General features: G+C 40.1%; 2 protein-coding genes and 1 long non-coding RNA gene across 4 annotated transcripts in view; 2 read left to right on the plus strand and 1 right to left on the minus strand.

Annotated features, from left to right (window-relative positions):
* Window positions 1–2,943, minus strand: part of LOC311124214 (putative E3 ubiquitin-protein ligase HERC3) — a gene marked incomplete at its 5' end in the record, with an annotated part of 8,313 nt that extends 5,370 nt beyond the window's left edge. Inside the window, 4 exons of the mRNA XM_084198402.1 lie at window positions 135–262; window positions 371–447; window positions 546–670; window positions 2,864–2,943. Coding sequence (XP_084054528.1) covers window positions 135–262; window positions 371–447; window positions 546–670; window positions 2,864–2,943 — 410 coding nt within the window. The remainder of the gene's footprint in view (window positions 1–134; window positions 263–370; window positions 448–545; window positions 671–2,863) is intronic.
* Window positions 2,944–6,943: 4,000 nt separating this feature from the next.
* Window positions 6,944–9,582, plus strand: LOC311124220. Its single transcript, XR_014612733.1, has 3 exons — window positions 6,944–7,024; window positions 7,765–8,133; window positions 8,442–9,582. It is a non-coding gene; the product is annotated as an uncharacterized lncRNA (long non-coding RNA).
* Window positions 9,583–10,193: 611 nt separating this feature from the next.
* Window positions 10,194–12,396, plus strand: LOC311124222 (T-cell ecto-ADP-ribosyltransferase 2-like). Of its 2 annotated transcripts, none has more exons than XM_084198406.1 (4): window positions 10,194–10,257; window positions 10,675–10,762; window positions 11,125–11,834; window positions 11,983–12,396. In XM_084198406.1, the coding sequence occupies exons 2-4, from the start codon at window positions 10,703–10,705 to the stop codon at window positions 12,113–12,115; spliced, it is 903 nt and encodes a 300-aa protein (XP_084054532.1). In that variant the 5' UTR covers window positions 10,194–10,257; window positions 10,675–10,702; the 3' UTR covers window positions 12,116–12,396. The 2 variants fall into 2 exon arrangements, with proteins under 2 accessions (XP_084054532.1, XP_084054533.1); XM_084198407.1 differs by having other exon boundaries at window positions 10,248–10,257; window positions 10,680–10,762.
* The last annotated feature ends 2,046 nt before the right edge of the window (window positions 12,397–14,442 follow it).

Raw genomic sequence — 14,442 nt, forward strand, 5'->3', positions numbered from 1 at the left:
ACAAGGAAACAGCAACAACAGTAAATGATAGTTACTTATATCAAAAGAAAAATGTATGCACTCACTAACTGTAAGTCGCTCTGGATAAGAGCATCAGCTAAATGACTAAAATGTAAAAATGTAATCATACTTACTTCTGTACTTTTTTCCATGATTTTGAATCACATTCTGAGATCCATTTGTCAATGATTTCTTCATCTAATGCTTGTTGTGTCACTTTGCCCACACTTGACCTGAGATTGTTTGACCTTTCTTCAGACTCCTGTGAAGATGACAATGTGATGCAATGTATCACAGCAATGTTAAGTACAAAGGACAAACTATGTTCTGTTTTGTTAACTAAATGTTCCAAACCGAATTGTGTCCATACCTGACCAAGAGTGCACAATGCAAAGGAATGGTTTCCTCCAGCAAAAATGTGTTCAATTTTCTTGTCATCAATCTGGTCTGAAATGTTGACAAAAATAGTTCATGATCGAGTTAATGTTATTTCATGTTTACTTCATGTTATTTTAGTTGCGTATTGAAATAAATGAATGTTTTACCTGGCAGTTGTACTGGGAGGGGCACAGACTGATCAATCTTTACTCCATTTCCCAGCTGCCCTTGCTCTCCGCGCCCAAATGAGTAGATCTCATTAGATGGCCCCACACATGCTAATGTGTGGTGTCTAATGTGGCAAACGGACAGAGAAAACATTTCTCAAATCAACAATGAATTCTAAGATGAACATAACCAAACAGATCCTATATCACAATTTGTGTACTGTCAAAATATTTGGTCAAATCCAGATCATGTCTAGCAGTGGCGGTTTTACACGGAGGCCGGGGGAGGCCCGTGCCTCCCTGGAAATGTCCCTGGCCACCCCTGTGGCCCCCGTGCTGACCAAAAAAAAAATTATGAATTTATAACTATTTTACACGCGAGCGCCAAAAGCGGAACTAATGCAACGCTCTACACGGCAACGTTCTACACGGGTAAATTAGAGTGGCGCACCCAAAAACTATCCTGCCATCTGCCTGCCTGCCACGTGTGGTGCTGCTTCGGTGAATGAAAGCTCAGCAACTACTATTTGCAGGAGTCGAAGGTAAGCAAAACGATTTAATATCATAAGTGACTTGTTGTTCTTGCACATAGCCTACATGTTCCTTTTGTTCCTCACACATAAATCAAATCAAGTTTTTAAATGTCTGGTCTCGATTTGTTTAGAAATGTAATCATATCTAAGCAAACTCATCGAAGCAGAAGCAAATATCCAAATGTTAGTAGGCTATCCTTGCTAGGTCTACACAATGTTGTGATGTTAACCACGTAACTTCATCCGTCTTGGCTGTTGCATCGCGATAACAAATACATTTTTAGTAAAGTAATCAACAGGTTATCTGCCAGTGTTAAGTAGGGAGGGATGGTTAGGTAACAAAATGTAATGCATGCCCCTACGTTTTTTCTTCTTCTAATAGTTATCATGAAACGAGGAAGGGACATAAAGTCATTTTTTGCCCCAGCAAACAAAAAAGTGAGAGAAACAAATCAAGGTTTTGAGAAAGTTGAGGAAGAGGGAGATTACAGGATGCATGTGATGAAAGTGAGGGGTCTGACAAAGAGAGGGAAATTCCAGAGGGTGAGGAGGATGAAGAAGAGGGTGAGGAGGATGAAGAAGAGGGTGAGGAGGATGAAGAAGAGGGTGAGGAGAATGAAGAAGAGGGTGAGAAGCATGAAGAAGAAAGCATACAGGGACAGAGAGATGAACAGCCAGAGGGACAGCAAGTGGATCCATGTGGATCAAGTACTGCACCATCAGGTTTGTGATGAGGAAGGTTCTTACTATTTGCAAAGCAATGCAATTACAATGTAATGGTAGGCCTGCTGGGTGTCCTTAAAATGCTGCTTTCTGCTGTTAATTCTTTTTTGTGTCAATATGGCTCTGTTTTTTTAAAAAAGTAAATACTTTGCCTACATTTTGAAATACATGCAGATATACAGTAAATAAATGTTGTAGTTGTGCCCTATGTTTACTGTCCATCTTCTTCAGATATCAGCAAGTCTAAGTATGACGTACCAGTACAGCCGAACTTGAAGATATTCCCAACCACACTGATGGGGGACAGAAGACGAAGCTTCAGACCAAACTGGTACACTACTCATCCATGGCTTGAGTATTCTGTAATGACGGACTCTACATGTTGCTATGCATGTAGACATTTTAGCACACCAAATGCCCCAGACACCGTTTTTGTTTCAACACCTGGTTTTACAAACTGGAAAAAGGCAACTATGAGAAATGCAGGGTTTTCACTACATGGAAAGTCTGAACGACACAAGTGTGCAATGATCGCATGGAGGGATTATCAAAGAGCTGTTAGAACTGATGCAACACTAACAGATCTCCTTGACAAAGAACACACTAAACAAGTACAAGAAAATCAGGCATACATTAAAACAGTTGGGGAAGTGCTGTTGCTTACAGCTACACAAAACATAGCACAAAGAGGACATGATGAATCTGAAGGGTCCACTAACAAAGGAAACTTTAGGGAAATTCTTAACACAGTTGCTAACCACGACCAACTTGTTAAGAGAAGATTAACTTCCATTCACAATGCAAAGTACACAAGCAAGATCATCCAGAATGAGGTTTTGGGTTGTTTGGCAGAAATGGTTCGGTCTGAAATCATAGAAGAAGTGAAGAAAAGTGAGGTTTTTAGCGTCATGGCAGATGAAACAAAGGATATTTCAAAAAAAGAACAGATGTCCTTCACACTCAGGTACTATTACAATGGGGCCATTAAGGAGAGTTTTCTCCATTTTGAATCTGCAGAGAGGTTAGATGCAGCAGGGCTTACTGGAAAAATAGTACACTTACTGGAACGTTATGGCCTGGACTACAAAAATAACCTCGTAGGCCAAGCGTACGATGGCGCTGCCGTTATGAGCGGTAAGCATTCAGGGGTTCAGGCAAGGATCAAAGAACAGGCTAAATTTGCCTTCTACGTCCATTGTAGTGCTCATTGTCTGAATTTAGTGTTAGTTGATGTAGTCAAAAGTGTCCCAGAAACGGAGGAGTTTTTTTATTTGTTACAGAGTCTTTATATGTTTACTTCTTCCTCATATGTGCACCCAAAATAGCTGTCTCTCCAAAGAGAAATGTATGGCAGAACCAGAGAGCTGCAACGTTTAAGCGACACACGTTGGTCATGCCGATTTCTAGCCCTACGTAATATCATGGACACTCTACCTGCCCTTAAACGACTACTGCAAGAGATTGCTCAAGAACGTCATGGTGAAAGAACTGTTGAGGCCCGAGGTCTTCTTGCTCAAATTGACCTAGAATTTGTTGTGCATCTTGTTACTCTGCGTAAGTTGTTTGGGGAGACAAAGCTATTGTCTGACATGTTACAGTAACAAACTGTTGATCTGTCAAGTGCTGTTGACTTAGTAAATGCTTTAGTCCTGACATTGAAAGACCACAGGCAGGAGTCTTTCTTTGATGAGTTGTGGGATGAAGCATTGAATATTTGTGAGCAGTGTGATTCTGCAACAAGGTCAGTGGCGAAACGTCAGAAAATGCTGAGCTCTAGACTCAGTGGCTACTGCACGCTAAGCACTGTTGGTCAGAGGGAGGTAGAACGTGACAAAGATATGTTTCTCACATCATTTTTCTATCCTGTAATTGACAGCATGCTCAATGAGTTGAACAGACGTTTCTCCAATACAAACTGTGAGCTCATGAGAAGCATACAGTCTCTCAGTCCCCAGAGTGATACCTTTTTAAAGGAGAGCAATGTTTTTTCATTTGGCCGTTTGTATAATGCAGACATTGATGATTTAGGGCATGAGCTCCATCAATTTAAGAGAGTTTTGGACAGAAAAATACAGAGTGGTGAAGTCAAAAAGCCATGCAGTACAGTTGAGCTGGTTTGATTTATTGAGCCATACAGGGAAGTTTTCTTTGAGCTCTTTAGACTGTGCAAGATTGCTGTAACCCTTCCTGTAAGCTCAGCCTCTTGCGAACGCAGTTTCTCCACACTGAAACTGATAAAAACCTTCCTGCGGTCCACCACTAGTGATGAGAGACTCAGTGATCTTGGTGTCCTGAGCATAGAGTCCAGAAGGGCCAAGGCTCTGGATCTTGATGTATTTGTGGACCGTTTTGCCAGACAGCACAACCGCCGTATCCTGTTGCTGTAGTGTATCTATATGATATATACGCTAGTAGCGTATGAGTGCCGCTGTGAGGAAAAAGAGATATAATGAACAATAAAACAACAAGCTTGAGCTTCTTAAGACACGGTGGCTTTATCTGTTCTCAATACCACCGGTAAAATGAATGTGTTGTATGTTGTAAAGCCTTTTTTTGTACACCTGCTCATCAACTGACAGTGAAGTACACAAAGACACAGACACACACACACACACACACAGACACCTGTAATATTCTTGTTTTCATGTTGTTGCTGATATCCATCAGTGTTGTTCATATTGCTACATTGTGTTGACATGATTGTTGCTTTTAAACGAATGTTAACTTAATGTTTATTGTCTGCATCCTATTGGACTACTGGATGTTAATGTGTAACACGTTTCCCTGTTTATGTGCTTTAGCAATACTGTATGTCAATATGGTCATGCTAGTAAAGCCTCTTTGAATTGAATTTCTTTTCTGATTTGGTTTATTTTACCTAAATGGATACAGGGTAGTGTGTTTTGTTTATAAATCACTCAGAAAGTTTTCTTTCTTAAAACAAAATGTGGAATCAACTGTCCACAGTAGTGAGGCTTCCATAAATAGGAAATGGCACATTGTTGTACCCTTTGTTGTATCCTGGAGTTTTGTTCACATTGAATATGAACCCTGTACCCTGTACTTTTTTTTTTTTGTTGTTTTTTTTTTTCCATTTTTATGGCACTATCTCTCTTGCATCTGCACTCTTGTACAAAATACGTGTTATAATAAATGTCATATGATTTTAAAGTAAAATAAAGTTTATAATCTTTGAATATCATGTGTTGCCAGTTTTTTTATGTGTGCCCCCCTGATTAAACACTGGCCCCTCCTTGGCCCCCCTAGTAAAATGTGTCTAGAACCGCCACTGGTTTAAGGGCAGGTAGAGTGTCCATGATATTACGTAGGGCTAGAAATCGGCATGACCAACGTGTGTCGCTTAAACGTTGCAGCTCTCTGGTTCTGCCATACATTTCTCTTTGGAGAGACAGCCATTTTGGGTGCACATATGAGGAAGAAGTAAACATATAAAGACTCTGTAACAAAGAAAAAAACTCCTCCGTTTCTGGGACACTTTTGACTACATCATCTAACACTCAATTCAGACAATGAGCACTACAATGGACGTAGAAGGCAAATTTGGCCTGTTCTTTGATCCTTGCCTGAACCCCTGAATGCTTACCGCTCATAACGGCAGCGCCATCATACGCTTGGCCTACAAGGTTATTTTTGTAGTCCAGGCCATAACGTTCCAGTAAGTGTACTATTTTTCCAGTAAGCCCTGCTGCATCTAACCTCTCTGCAGATTCAAAATGGAGAAAACTCTCCTTAATGGCCCCATTGTAATAGTACCTGAGTGTGAAGGACATCTGTTCTTTTTTTGAAATATCCTTTGTTTCATCTGCCATGACGCTAAAAACCACACCGTTTTTGGGTGCGCCACTCTAATTTACCCGTGTAGAACGTTGCCGTGTAGAGCGTTGCATTAGTTCCGCTTTTGGCGCTCGCGTGTAAAATAGTTATAAATTCATAATTTTTGTTAAACATTGTTGTACCCTTTGTTGTATCCTGGAGTTTTGTTCACATTGAATATGAACCCTGTATTTGTACCCTGTACTTTTTAATTTTCTTTTATTTATTTATTTTTTCATTTTTATGGCACTATCTCTCTTGCATCTGCACTCTTGTACAAAATACGTGTTATAATAAATGTCATATGATTTTAAAGTAAAATAAAGTTTATAATCTTTGAATATCATGTGTTGCCAGTTTTTTTATGTGTGCCCCCCTGATTAAACACTGGCCCCTCCTTGGCCCCCCTAGTAAAATGTGTCTAGAACCGCCACTGCACCCAGTCGACACCTACCTAGACGCATTTCAGTGGAGCTGGCTTCTACGTCTACTTTATGCTGTGTCATGCCTGACAGCTAACGTTAAATGCTGAAGTGAAAATTGTTTCGGAGTTTGAAAAGACCCATGCTTCAGTCGCATCCCTCAGATTTGCCCTGTTTTTTGTTTTGTTTTTTTCAGATGTGCTAAACTCCTAAGGCATAAAAGTTATTAAAGAATCAATGTGCATCATTAATTAAAATGACAATTGAACAGGTAAAGAGGTGCAGTTGAAGTCAGAAGTTTACATACACTTAGGTTGGAGTCATTAAAAGTAGTTTTTCAAGCACTCCACAAATTTCTATTTAACAAATTTCTATTTTACAAATTTCTATTTAACAAATAACTTTTGGCAAGTCGGTTAAAACATACTGGGTGATCTGAAAAGTCATAGTCAATCTATCAATAACATAATAATACTATTAGCAAAAATGTTTATTTTCAATTCACAATCTGTAGAAACAATGAGAATAGAAAGGTTCAGAACATCACAGTACTGTTGAAATATATGGCAAATAGAAATCCTATATGGATGGTGTTAAAAGATAGATGGGAGGTGTTGAATGGAATTGAAGGATGGGACTAATAACAACTAACAACAACAATAACAAGATAACTAATAATGTAGGCACGCTGTGTCCATAATAAGTGTATGGGTTGTAGGTCGGATATTCAAATAACCATGCACATCCCTAACAGAAAAATGTATAAATTTTTTACATAGAATTAGGCATAATGATTAAGGCTCTAGATTGCAGGAAAAGGTGTGTGTGTGCGCGTGTGTGAGCACGTGTGTGTGTGTGTGTGAGAGAGTACAGTATATAATAACGAGTAAGAGGAAGTGTTTACTCTGAAGCTACAGACCTCTGAGGGATTGAAACAATTCAACGGACTGTTAAACAAGTTCAGAAGGTGAGATTGAAAATCTAACAAATAATTATTTGGATATTCAATTTGTTATGGTTATTTCCAAATCGATGCAATAGTGCAAAGTTCTCTGTATCGAGCACAGCAACAGCTATCTCAAACATGGAAATGAAAAAGGCTAGTGAAAACTTAAGTAACAATACTCATGTCATGCAATCAAGGTATGCACTTAAGGAAATATACCTCTAAAGTATCTGCTGACAAATTAACAATATGTTTGCAGTGTAAATTATTATAGCATAATTAATCGCACAGCAACATGATCATTAAGAAACCTTTGACCAGAAATAAGAAGCAGGAAGTCAACCTCTAGATGGGGGGAGACTACAGTAAAGACGAACTATAATGTTTCAGGAACTCGGGTGGTTTTCATATAACCTGATTTGAGTTGATTCTAGTGACTTCCTGCTTCTTATACCTTCCCAAGTTCTCTCACGTCACCCCGCTCCTGCGCACACTCCACTGGCTTCCAGTTAAAAACTAACAAAAAGAAATACAAAAAAGAAATAAATAAAAAAGAAATAAAATAAACAAAAAAAAATAATATTTGTAAAGTGGTTAGCCCACTGGCTATAGGGTGATGGCACCAATCTGTAAGTCGCTCTGGATAAGAGCTTCTGCTAAATGACGTAAATGTAAATGTAAATGTAAATTATTACCTTATACAGTCATAATGTAAAGGTATCATTGCAATATATGTTCATCTGTAATGTTTTTCTCCACAGGGGCACAGCATGGTGACTCTGTCCCTCTTGTCCCTCTCTCTGCTCTCCTTGTTGGGGGTCAAAGGGGAAGTGGCTCCAAATTTCGACAACTGCAAAGGTTCTTTCTTCAAAAATACACCAGTGTCGGGTCTGAATATAGCTCTCCCCACTCCGGTCGAGCCCAACACACAGGGGTTAAAGAATCCTGCGCAATGTCTCTCTGCTTACAATGCTACCTCTCCTGCATACATCTGTCAGAGAAACGGTAACCACTATTACTTTGCCACTCTGTATGACCGAGCCAGGAGGATCCCTCTGTACTCTGCCTATGAAATGGATATCAAAGGGGACCCCAACAGACCGGGGGAAATAGTTTATTATGAACCGCAGGTTTGCATTTTAAATGTTTATTATCACCTTTTCAATGTCATATAAATGCAGTGCAGAAGCCATTTAATGTGACTTGCACAACTACAGAATGACGCAACACCTTAGTGTACTATTTGCAGTAGAACAGGACATTAGCTGTAGAGCAGATTCGAAAACGATTGTGTTTATGCAATAAGCACTAGAATGTACTATTTCATACATTGTAATTTCAGACTAACTACCAGTGGCCTAGAATGCCAGTAATATAATATTGGGTTGTATAAAGCTTGAAGTGGAGTGGCTAATTTATAAATATTTGTATTTTTCAGCTTGTGCATCCTGGCCTAACACCAAATCAAATGAATATTAAAGGATCCAAAAGTGAGATCAAGAAATACAACCAAAACAATGGCTGCAATGAAAGCTCTACACAATACCAACAGAAATACAAGCTGGGCTGGAGTCAGGCTCTCGATGACAACTTTGGCAAGTACGACCGCGGGCACCTCAACGCCGCAGGACACCATGGTAATCGAGATGCTGCCGAAGCCACTATGACCCATACCAACGTAGCTCCGCAAGACAGGAAGATGAACACCGGGCCATGGCAAGAGTACGAGAAGAAGCTGAAGAATGTTTTGAGTGTAGGCTGTAGTAAGATGTATGTGGTGACAGGGGTGGTCCCAAGCGGCACGTGGGTAGACCAGAACCAGCGAGTCAATGTTCCGAGTCACTACTGGAATGCCTACTGCTGCACCGACAACAACGGCAAACCTCTCAAGTCTGGAGGTGCCTTGGGTCCTAACACAGCTCAGGATGGTGTTACAGAGTATAATACGTCTGTTACAGCCCTTGAGACTGTGCTTAGAGGGCTACTGAGTGTTGGCAACAATTTCAACATTTTTAATGGCTGTTAGTCTAACAGATGTGGAAGTGTCTAATATATCTGGTATGATGGTTTTTGGATTTAGAATTCATGCTTAGGCTATTACGTTTGTTGTTACTATTTAGTATAGGCCAACTGTATAATGATTATATAATTATGTTTGTGAACCTATAAATGATATTGATGTAGGCCAGTGGCTCTCAAACCTCTCCTTGGGGACCCCCAGATGTTTCACAATTTGCTCACCTGATTCACCCATTCAAGGGCTTGATTATTAGTTGAATCAGGTGTGCTATCTGTGGAATAGTTAAAATACAAGGAATGGATGGGGGTCCCTGAGGAGAGGTTTGAAAACCCCTGATTTAGGCTACATCAATATTTTAAACAAATCCCTGACCATAAATATGATCCTATTGATTAAATATGTGGATAATATGTATTACAATTTCAAAGCGTATCCTTTGTAGTAATTCTTCGTAAAGCGTATGTTTGCTTGTTTGGTCACACACAGAGTTGTGCAATCACCTCTTTGTCAATGCTTGTTGCAATGAATCTGTAACCCAATAAAGCTTGTTTTGCTAAGTAAATTGTGTAAGGAGGAAATGTATCCATCGACATGAATACAGAACTATTTTTCACATACTGTTCGTGAACCTGTTGGTACTTCATGTCAAAAAACATCGGATGAAGGCTGCATTACTGTGGGTGGAGATTTGGTCACTGTACCCTCTAGTGGTCGATAAAGTGCAAAACTGGGAAGGAGTATAACAGGGTTTCCTATACTCGGTCCTGGGGCCACCCCTAGGACTACCCAGCACTACCCAGCTGATTAAAAACATCAAAGCTTAATGATTCATTGGTTATTTGAACCAGCTGTGTTGTGCTAGGGCAAAAACCAAAATGTGCACCCAGGGGGGACCCCAGGTCTGAGTTTTGGAAACCCTGGAGTACAAAAGTGCTAAATACCACTCAAAACACTAAAACCACAAATCAACCATTGCACGGCTTGGTAAAACTGCACTTGGCCCATTGCCAAACCAAACTATGGTATGAGGGAAAAAAAGGATGCGAAAAAATCCTATGGTCAGGAGGAAGGAAAAGGAGTTGCTCTGAAAAGATAAGTGCCTCGGTTTCCTTCCATTTTTGGTAATCAGGGAGTGAGTGGAAAATATGTGCAAACGCCCCTGAAGAGAGGCACACTGATATTCTCTCATTCTGTGATTTATCCTACCCAAGGAGAGCACCCCACTACTCTGAAGGTATATTTCCAATTCTTATCGTTCATGTATTCTTTTGGTTGTCCCATGTTATGCTTGTTAGGTTTTAGGGCCTTTTATAAAAGTGAATTGTAGGCCTATAGTTTTAGTGATTAATAGTAGAATTTACTTAATTAAAACAGCTGTAGGCTACTTACACTTGAGTCTACGAACATACCACACTGAAAATATCTGTGTAGTAGATACTTAAACTTTCAGAATAATACATGTGAGCAGGGGCAGTAGTTGTGTAGTTAAACATTACTTGGACATTTTCTGATGAAAGACAAACAGTAAATGTGTGTCTGTGTGTATGTTTAAGATTATTTTCTATTCTATGTAATTTACTCTTGATTGCATTTCATTTCTCATCTCTGATCTGTCTGATCTCCTCTCAATCCCTCATTCATTGACCACCAGAACAGACGAGGGAGCCATTGCTGGGAAAATGCAGGGCCAGAGAGAGAAGATATTCATATTGATCCTCGTTGCTGCGCTCTCTCACATGGTAAGAGTTTTGACCAAACACATTAAAAGATGTATACATTTGCCATAACATTTAATTGATTGAACCATCATACTGTGTAAATAGACTTCTGGGCCAGTTTCCCAGATCTAGAGCGAGCCTTTTCCTGGACTCTCCATTGAGCATGTTTTTAGTGAAGGAGTAAGCTTACTCTGGGTCTGGGAAACTGGCCTTGATGTCCTAAATTTGGGTCAGAGTTGGCTAATTTGGCCAATGCTTGAATTTGAACTTGGCTAATTGGAATGTTACTGTCATAACTTGTTGAGTGCCTATATGTAAGATATATTGTTACACTGTGATACTACCTGTATTACAAGAGGTAACAATTCTCTGTACTATTACAGGTGACTCCTCTGCCAAAGCAAATGGACATGGCTCCTAATGCCGTGGATGAGCAGTACACTCACTGTCGGCAGCAGATGCTGGAGAAGGTTTTGGAAGGGGGTCTGCTGAAAGAAGAACTGAATAGCAGTCCAGAGTATAGTGCTGCCTGGGGGGTAAAGCAGTGTACAAAGTTAATCCCGGGAGGCGTCAAGGAACACACGACTGCATTGGTGGCTTACGACCATGGGGGAAATGCGTTCAGAAAGAATTTCAACAATGCAGTGGAGAATCAAGGTGGGAATGTCAATGTCTATAATGGCAACTTCCAGTTCAAATCCCTTCACTTCCTGCTGATGGATGCCATGAGGCTTTTGAAGCCAAATAACTGCCAAACTGTGTTTCGTGGCTCAAGCAAAATGTATGAGGCACAAGTAGGGTCAGAAGTGCGATTTGGGAGGTTTACCTCAACCAAGGCCAAACGTTCCGACTCGGAGGAAGTTGCTACAGACAATGGGAGCCTTTTCAACATCACTTCTTGCACTGTAGTCAACGTGGAGGACTACACTTGCTTCTCAGAAAGCATTGATCAGCTGATATCCCCAGCAGAGGTCTTCAGGGTGGCTGAAGTAAAGAGTGTAAGCAATAAAGATCACGAGTACAGAGAGATCGTTTTGACAAGTTCAAGGACTCACAGCATTGACAGCGTCCGCGACTGTTACCTCTTCCCCAGGTGAGGCCAGGCTATGTAACCGTTCGAAAAGAGAAAACAACATTAGACTACCAAATAGGTGTAGACGACACAAGAGTCAAGTGGTTTTAAAATGTCTACCTTATTCTTTGGAGAATTAAAGTCTGTCTTTGTCTGTTTGTCTCACCAGATCTCCTACAAGTATGAGTCCTCCATCAATCATCCCCACAGGCTCCTCTACTCAATGGCTTGGCAGTAGTCTGTCTGTTCTTGTGGCTGTATCTCTCTCTATCTCCCTGATCACCAGGACTGATCATCTCTGATAAACAAGTTTTGAATGCTAATAGATGCGGTAAAGAAGTCAATGGAACGGAGACCGTGGGGGATAGAAGAAGGACGGCAGATTAGCGCACATTGAACAAATCGGATTTAACAAAATAGATATTTGTCAAATTGTAATTTGTTATTTATTATAACATGTCCACAATGTGGTTACTAAGTCTGATTTGGATATATTTTTCTGTTTTCGCTGCATAACATTTAGAAGTAGTCCCTTTTCAGGTTTAGAAGAAGTGACTGCTAAAGGCTAACTCACATTCGTATGAACTGGTACCATAGATATTATAGAGAAATCGATGGTGGTAGTCAAAGTCGTTTTTAACTGTAATGCAGTTTCTTGGTGATGATGACATGAACATGTATTGGGGTTGACATCAATACTAGCATTATACTCTGATTTTTACCTCAACATAGTGTGATATAAACAATAGCCTAAATGTGGGCTAATTTTGCTGGTGGGCAATGAGGAGATTCTGGATCTTTCCCCAACAGCATCTTTCCCCCCATGCGTTTCGATGGCATTTCCATTGTTTTGGTCGAGTTTCATTGACCTCTTTACCACGTCTATTGAAAAGGACAAACACACTCACACACACCAACATGTACACTACCAGTCAAAAGTTTGGACACACCTACTCATTCAAGGGTTTTTCTTCATTTAAACATTTTTTTACAGTGTAGAATAATAGTGAAGACATCAAAACTATGAAATAACACATATGGAATCATGTAGTAACCAAAAAATATATTTTATATTTGAGCATCTTCAAATATCCACCCTTTGCCTCGATGACAGCTTTGCACACTCTTGGCATTCTCTCAACCAGCTTCATGAGGTAGTCACCTGGAATGCATTTCAATTAACAGGTGTGCCTTCTTAAAAGTTAATTTGTGGAAATTTTTTCCTTCTTAATGTGTTTGAGCCAATCAGTTGTGTCGTGACAAGGTATACAGAAGAAAGCCCTATTTGGTAAAAGACCAAGTCCATATTATGGCAAGAACAGCTCAAATAAGCAAAGAGAAATGACAGTCCATGAAGGTCAGTCAATACGGAAAATGTTCAGAACTTTGAAAATTTCTTCAAGCGCAGTCGCAAAAACCATCAAGCGCTATGATGAAACGGGCTCTCACGAGGACCGCCACAGGAATGGAAGACCCAGATTTACCTCTGCTGCAGAGGATAAGTTCATTAGAGTTACCAGCGTCAGAAATTGCAGCCCAAATAAATGCTTCACAGAGTTCAAGTCACAGACACATCTCAACATCAACTGTTCAGAGGAGACAGTGTGAATCAGGCCTTCATGGTCGAATTGCTGCAAATAAACCACTACTAAAGGACACCAATAATAAGAAGAGACCTGCTTGGGCCAAGAAACACGAGCAATGGACATTAGACCGGTGGGAATCTGTCCTTTGGTCTGGAGTCCAAATTTGAGATTTTTCCAACCGCCGTGTCTTTGTGAGACGCGTGTGAGTTAACGGATGATCTCCACATGTGTAGTTCCACCGTAAAGCATGGAGGAGGAGGTGTTATGGTGTGGGGGTGCTTTGCTGGTGACACTGTGATTTATTTAGAATTCAAGGCACACTTAACCAGCATGGCTACCACAGCATTCTGCAGCGATACGCCATCCCATCTGGTTTGGGCTTAGTGGGACTATCATTTGTTTTTCAACAGGACAATGACCCAACACACCTCCAGGCTATTTTACCAAGAAGGAGAGTGATGGAGTGCTGCATCAGATGACCTGGTCTACACAATCCACCGACCTCAACCCAATTGAGATGGTTTGGGATGAGTCGGACCGCATAGTGAAGGAAAAGCAGCCAACAAGTGCTCAGCATATGTGGGAACTCCTTCAAGACTGTTGAAAAAGCATTCAAGGTGAAGCTGGTTGAGAGAATGTCAAGAGTGTGCAAAGCTGTCATCAAGGCAAAGGGTGGCTATTTGAAGAATCTCAAATATAAAATATATGTTGTTTTGTTGAACACTTTTTTGGTTACTACATGATTCCATATGTGTTATTTCATAGTTTTGATATCTTCACTATTATTGTACAATGTAGAAAATAGTAAAAATAAAGAAAAATCCTTGAACGAGTAGTTGTGTCCAAACTTTTGACTGGTACTGTATGCAATATCAATGCACACAGACACATAGATATTCATCAAAGGTGACAAAGCACAAACTTGTCAAACCCCTCTTAGCATAATGATATTCTCTTTTATTGTTCTTGTAAAAAAAGATCATGGTGATTAGATAAGACCTTTAAAACAATGTCGTATATGTTTGCCAATAATTTGGGTATCA

This window comes from Coregonus lavaretus, assembly GCF_964263955.1.
Source record: "Coregonus lavaretus genome assembly, contig: HAP1_SCAFFOLD_1330, whole genome shotgun sequence".
Classification (NCBI taxonomy): domain Eukaryota; kingdom Metazoa; phylum Chordata; class Actinopteri; order Salmoniformes; family Salmonidae; genus Coregonus; species Coregonus lavaretus.

Excerpts from the sequence above, each read along its gene's own strand:
- LOC311124222 (XM_084198406.1), top strand. The coding sequence starts at position 10,703 with ATGCAGGGCCAGAGAGAGAAGATATTCATATTGATCCTCGTTGCTGCG. Across the intron at positions 10,763-11,124 it reads TTGCTGCGCTCTCTCACATG|GTGACTCCTCTGCCAAAGCA; the intron begins GTAAGAGTTTTG and ends GTACTATTACAG. Across the intron at positions 11,835-11,982 it reads GACTGTTACCTCTTCCCCAG|ATCTCCTACAAGTATGAGTC; the intron begins GTGAGGCCAGGC and ends TTGTCTCACCAG.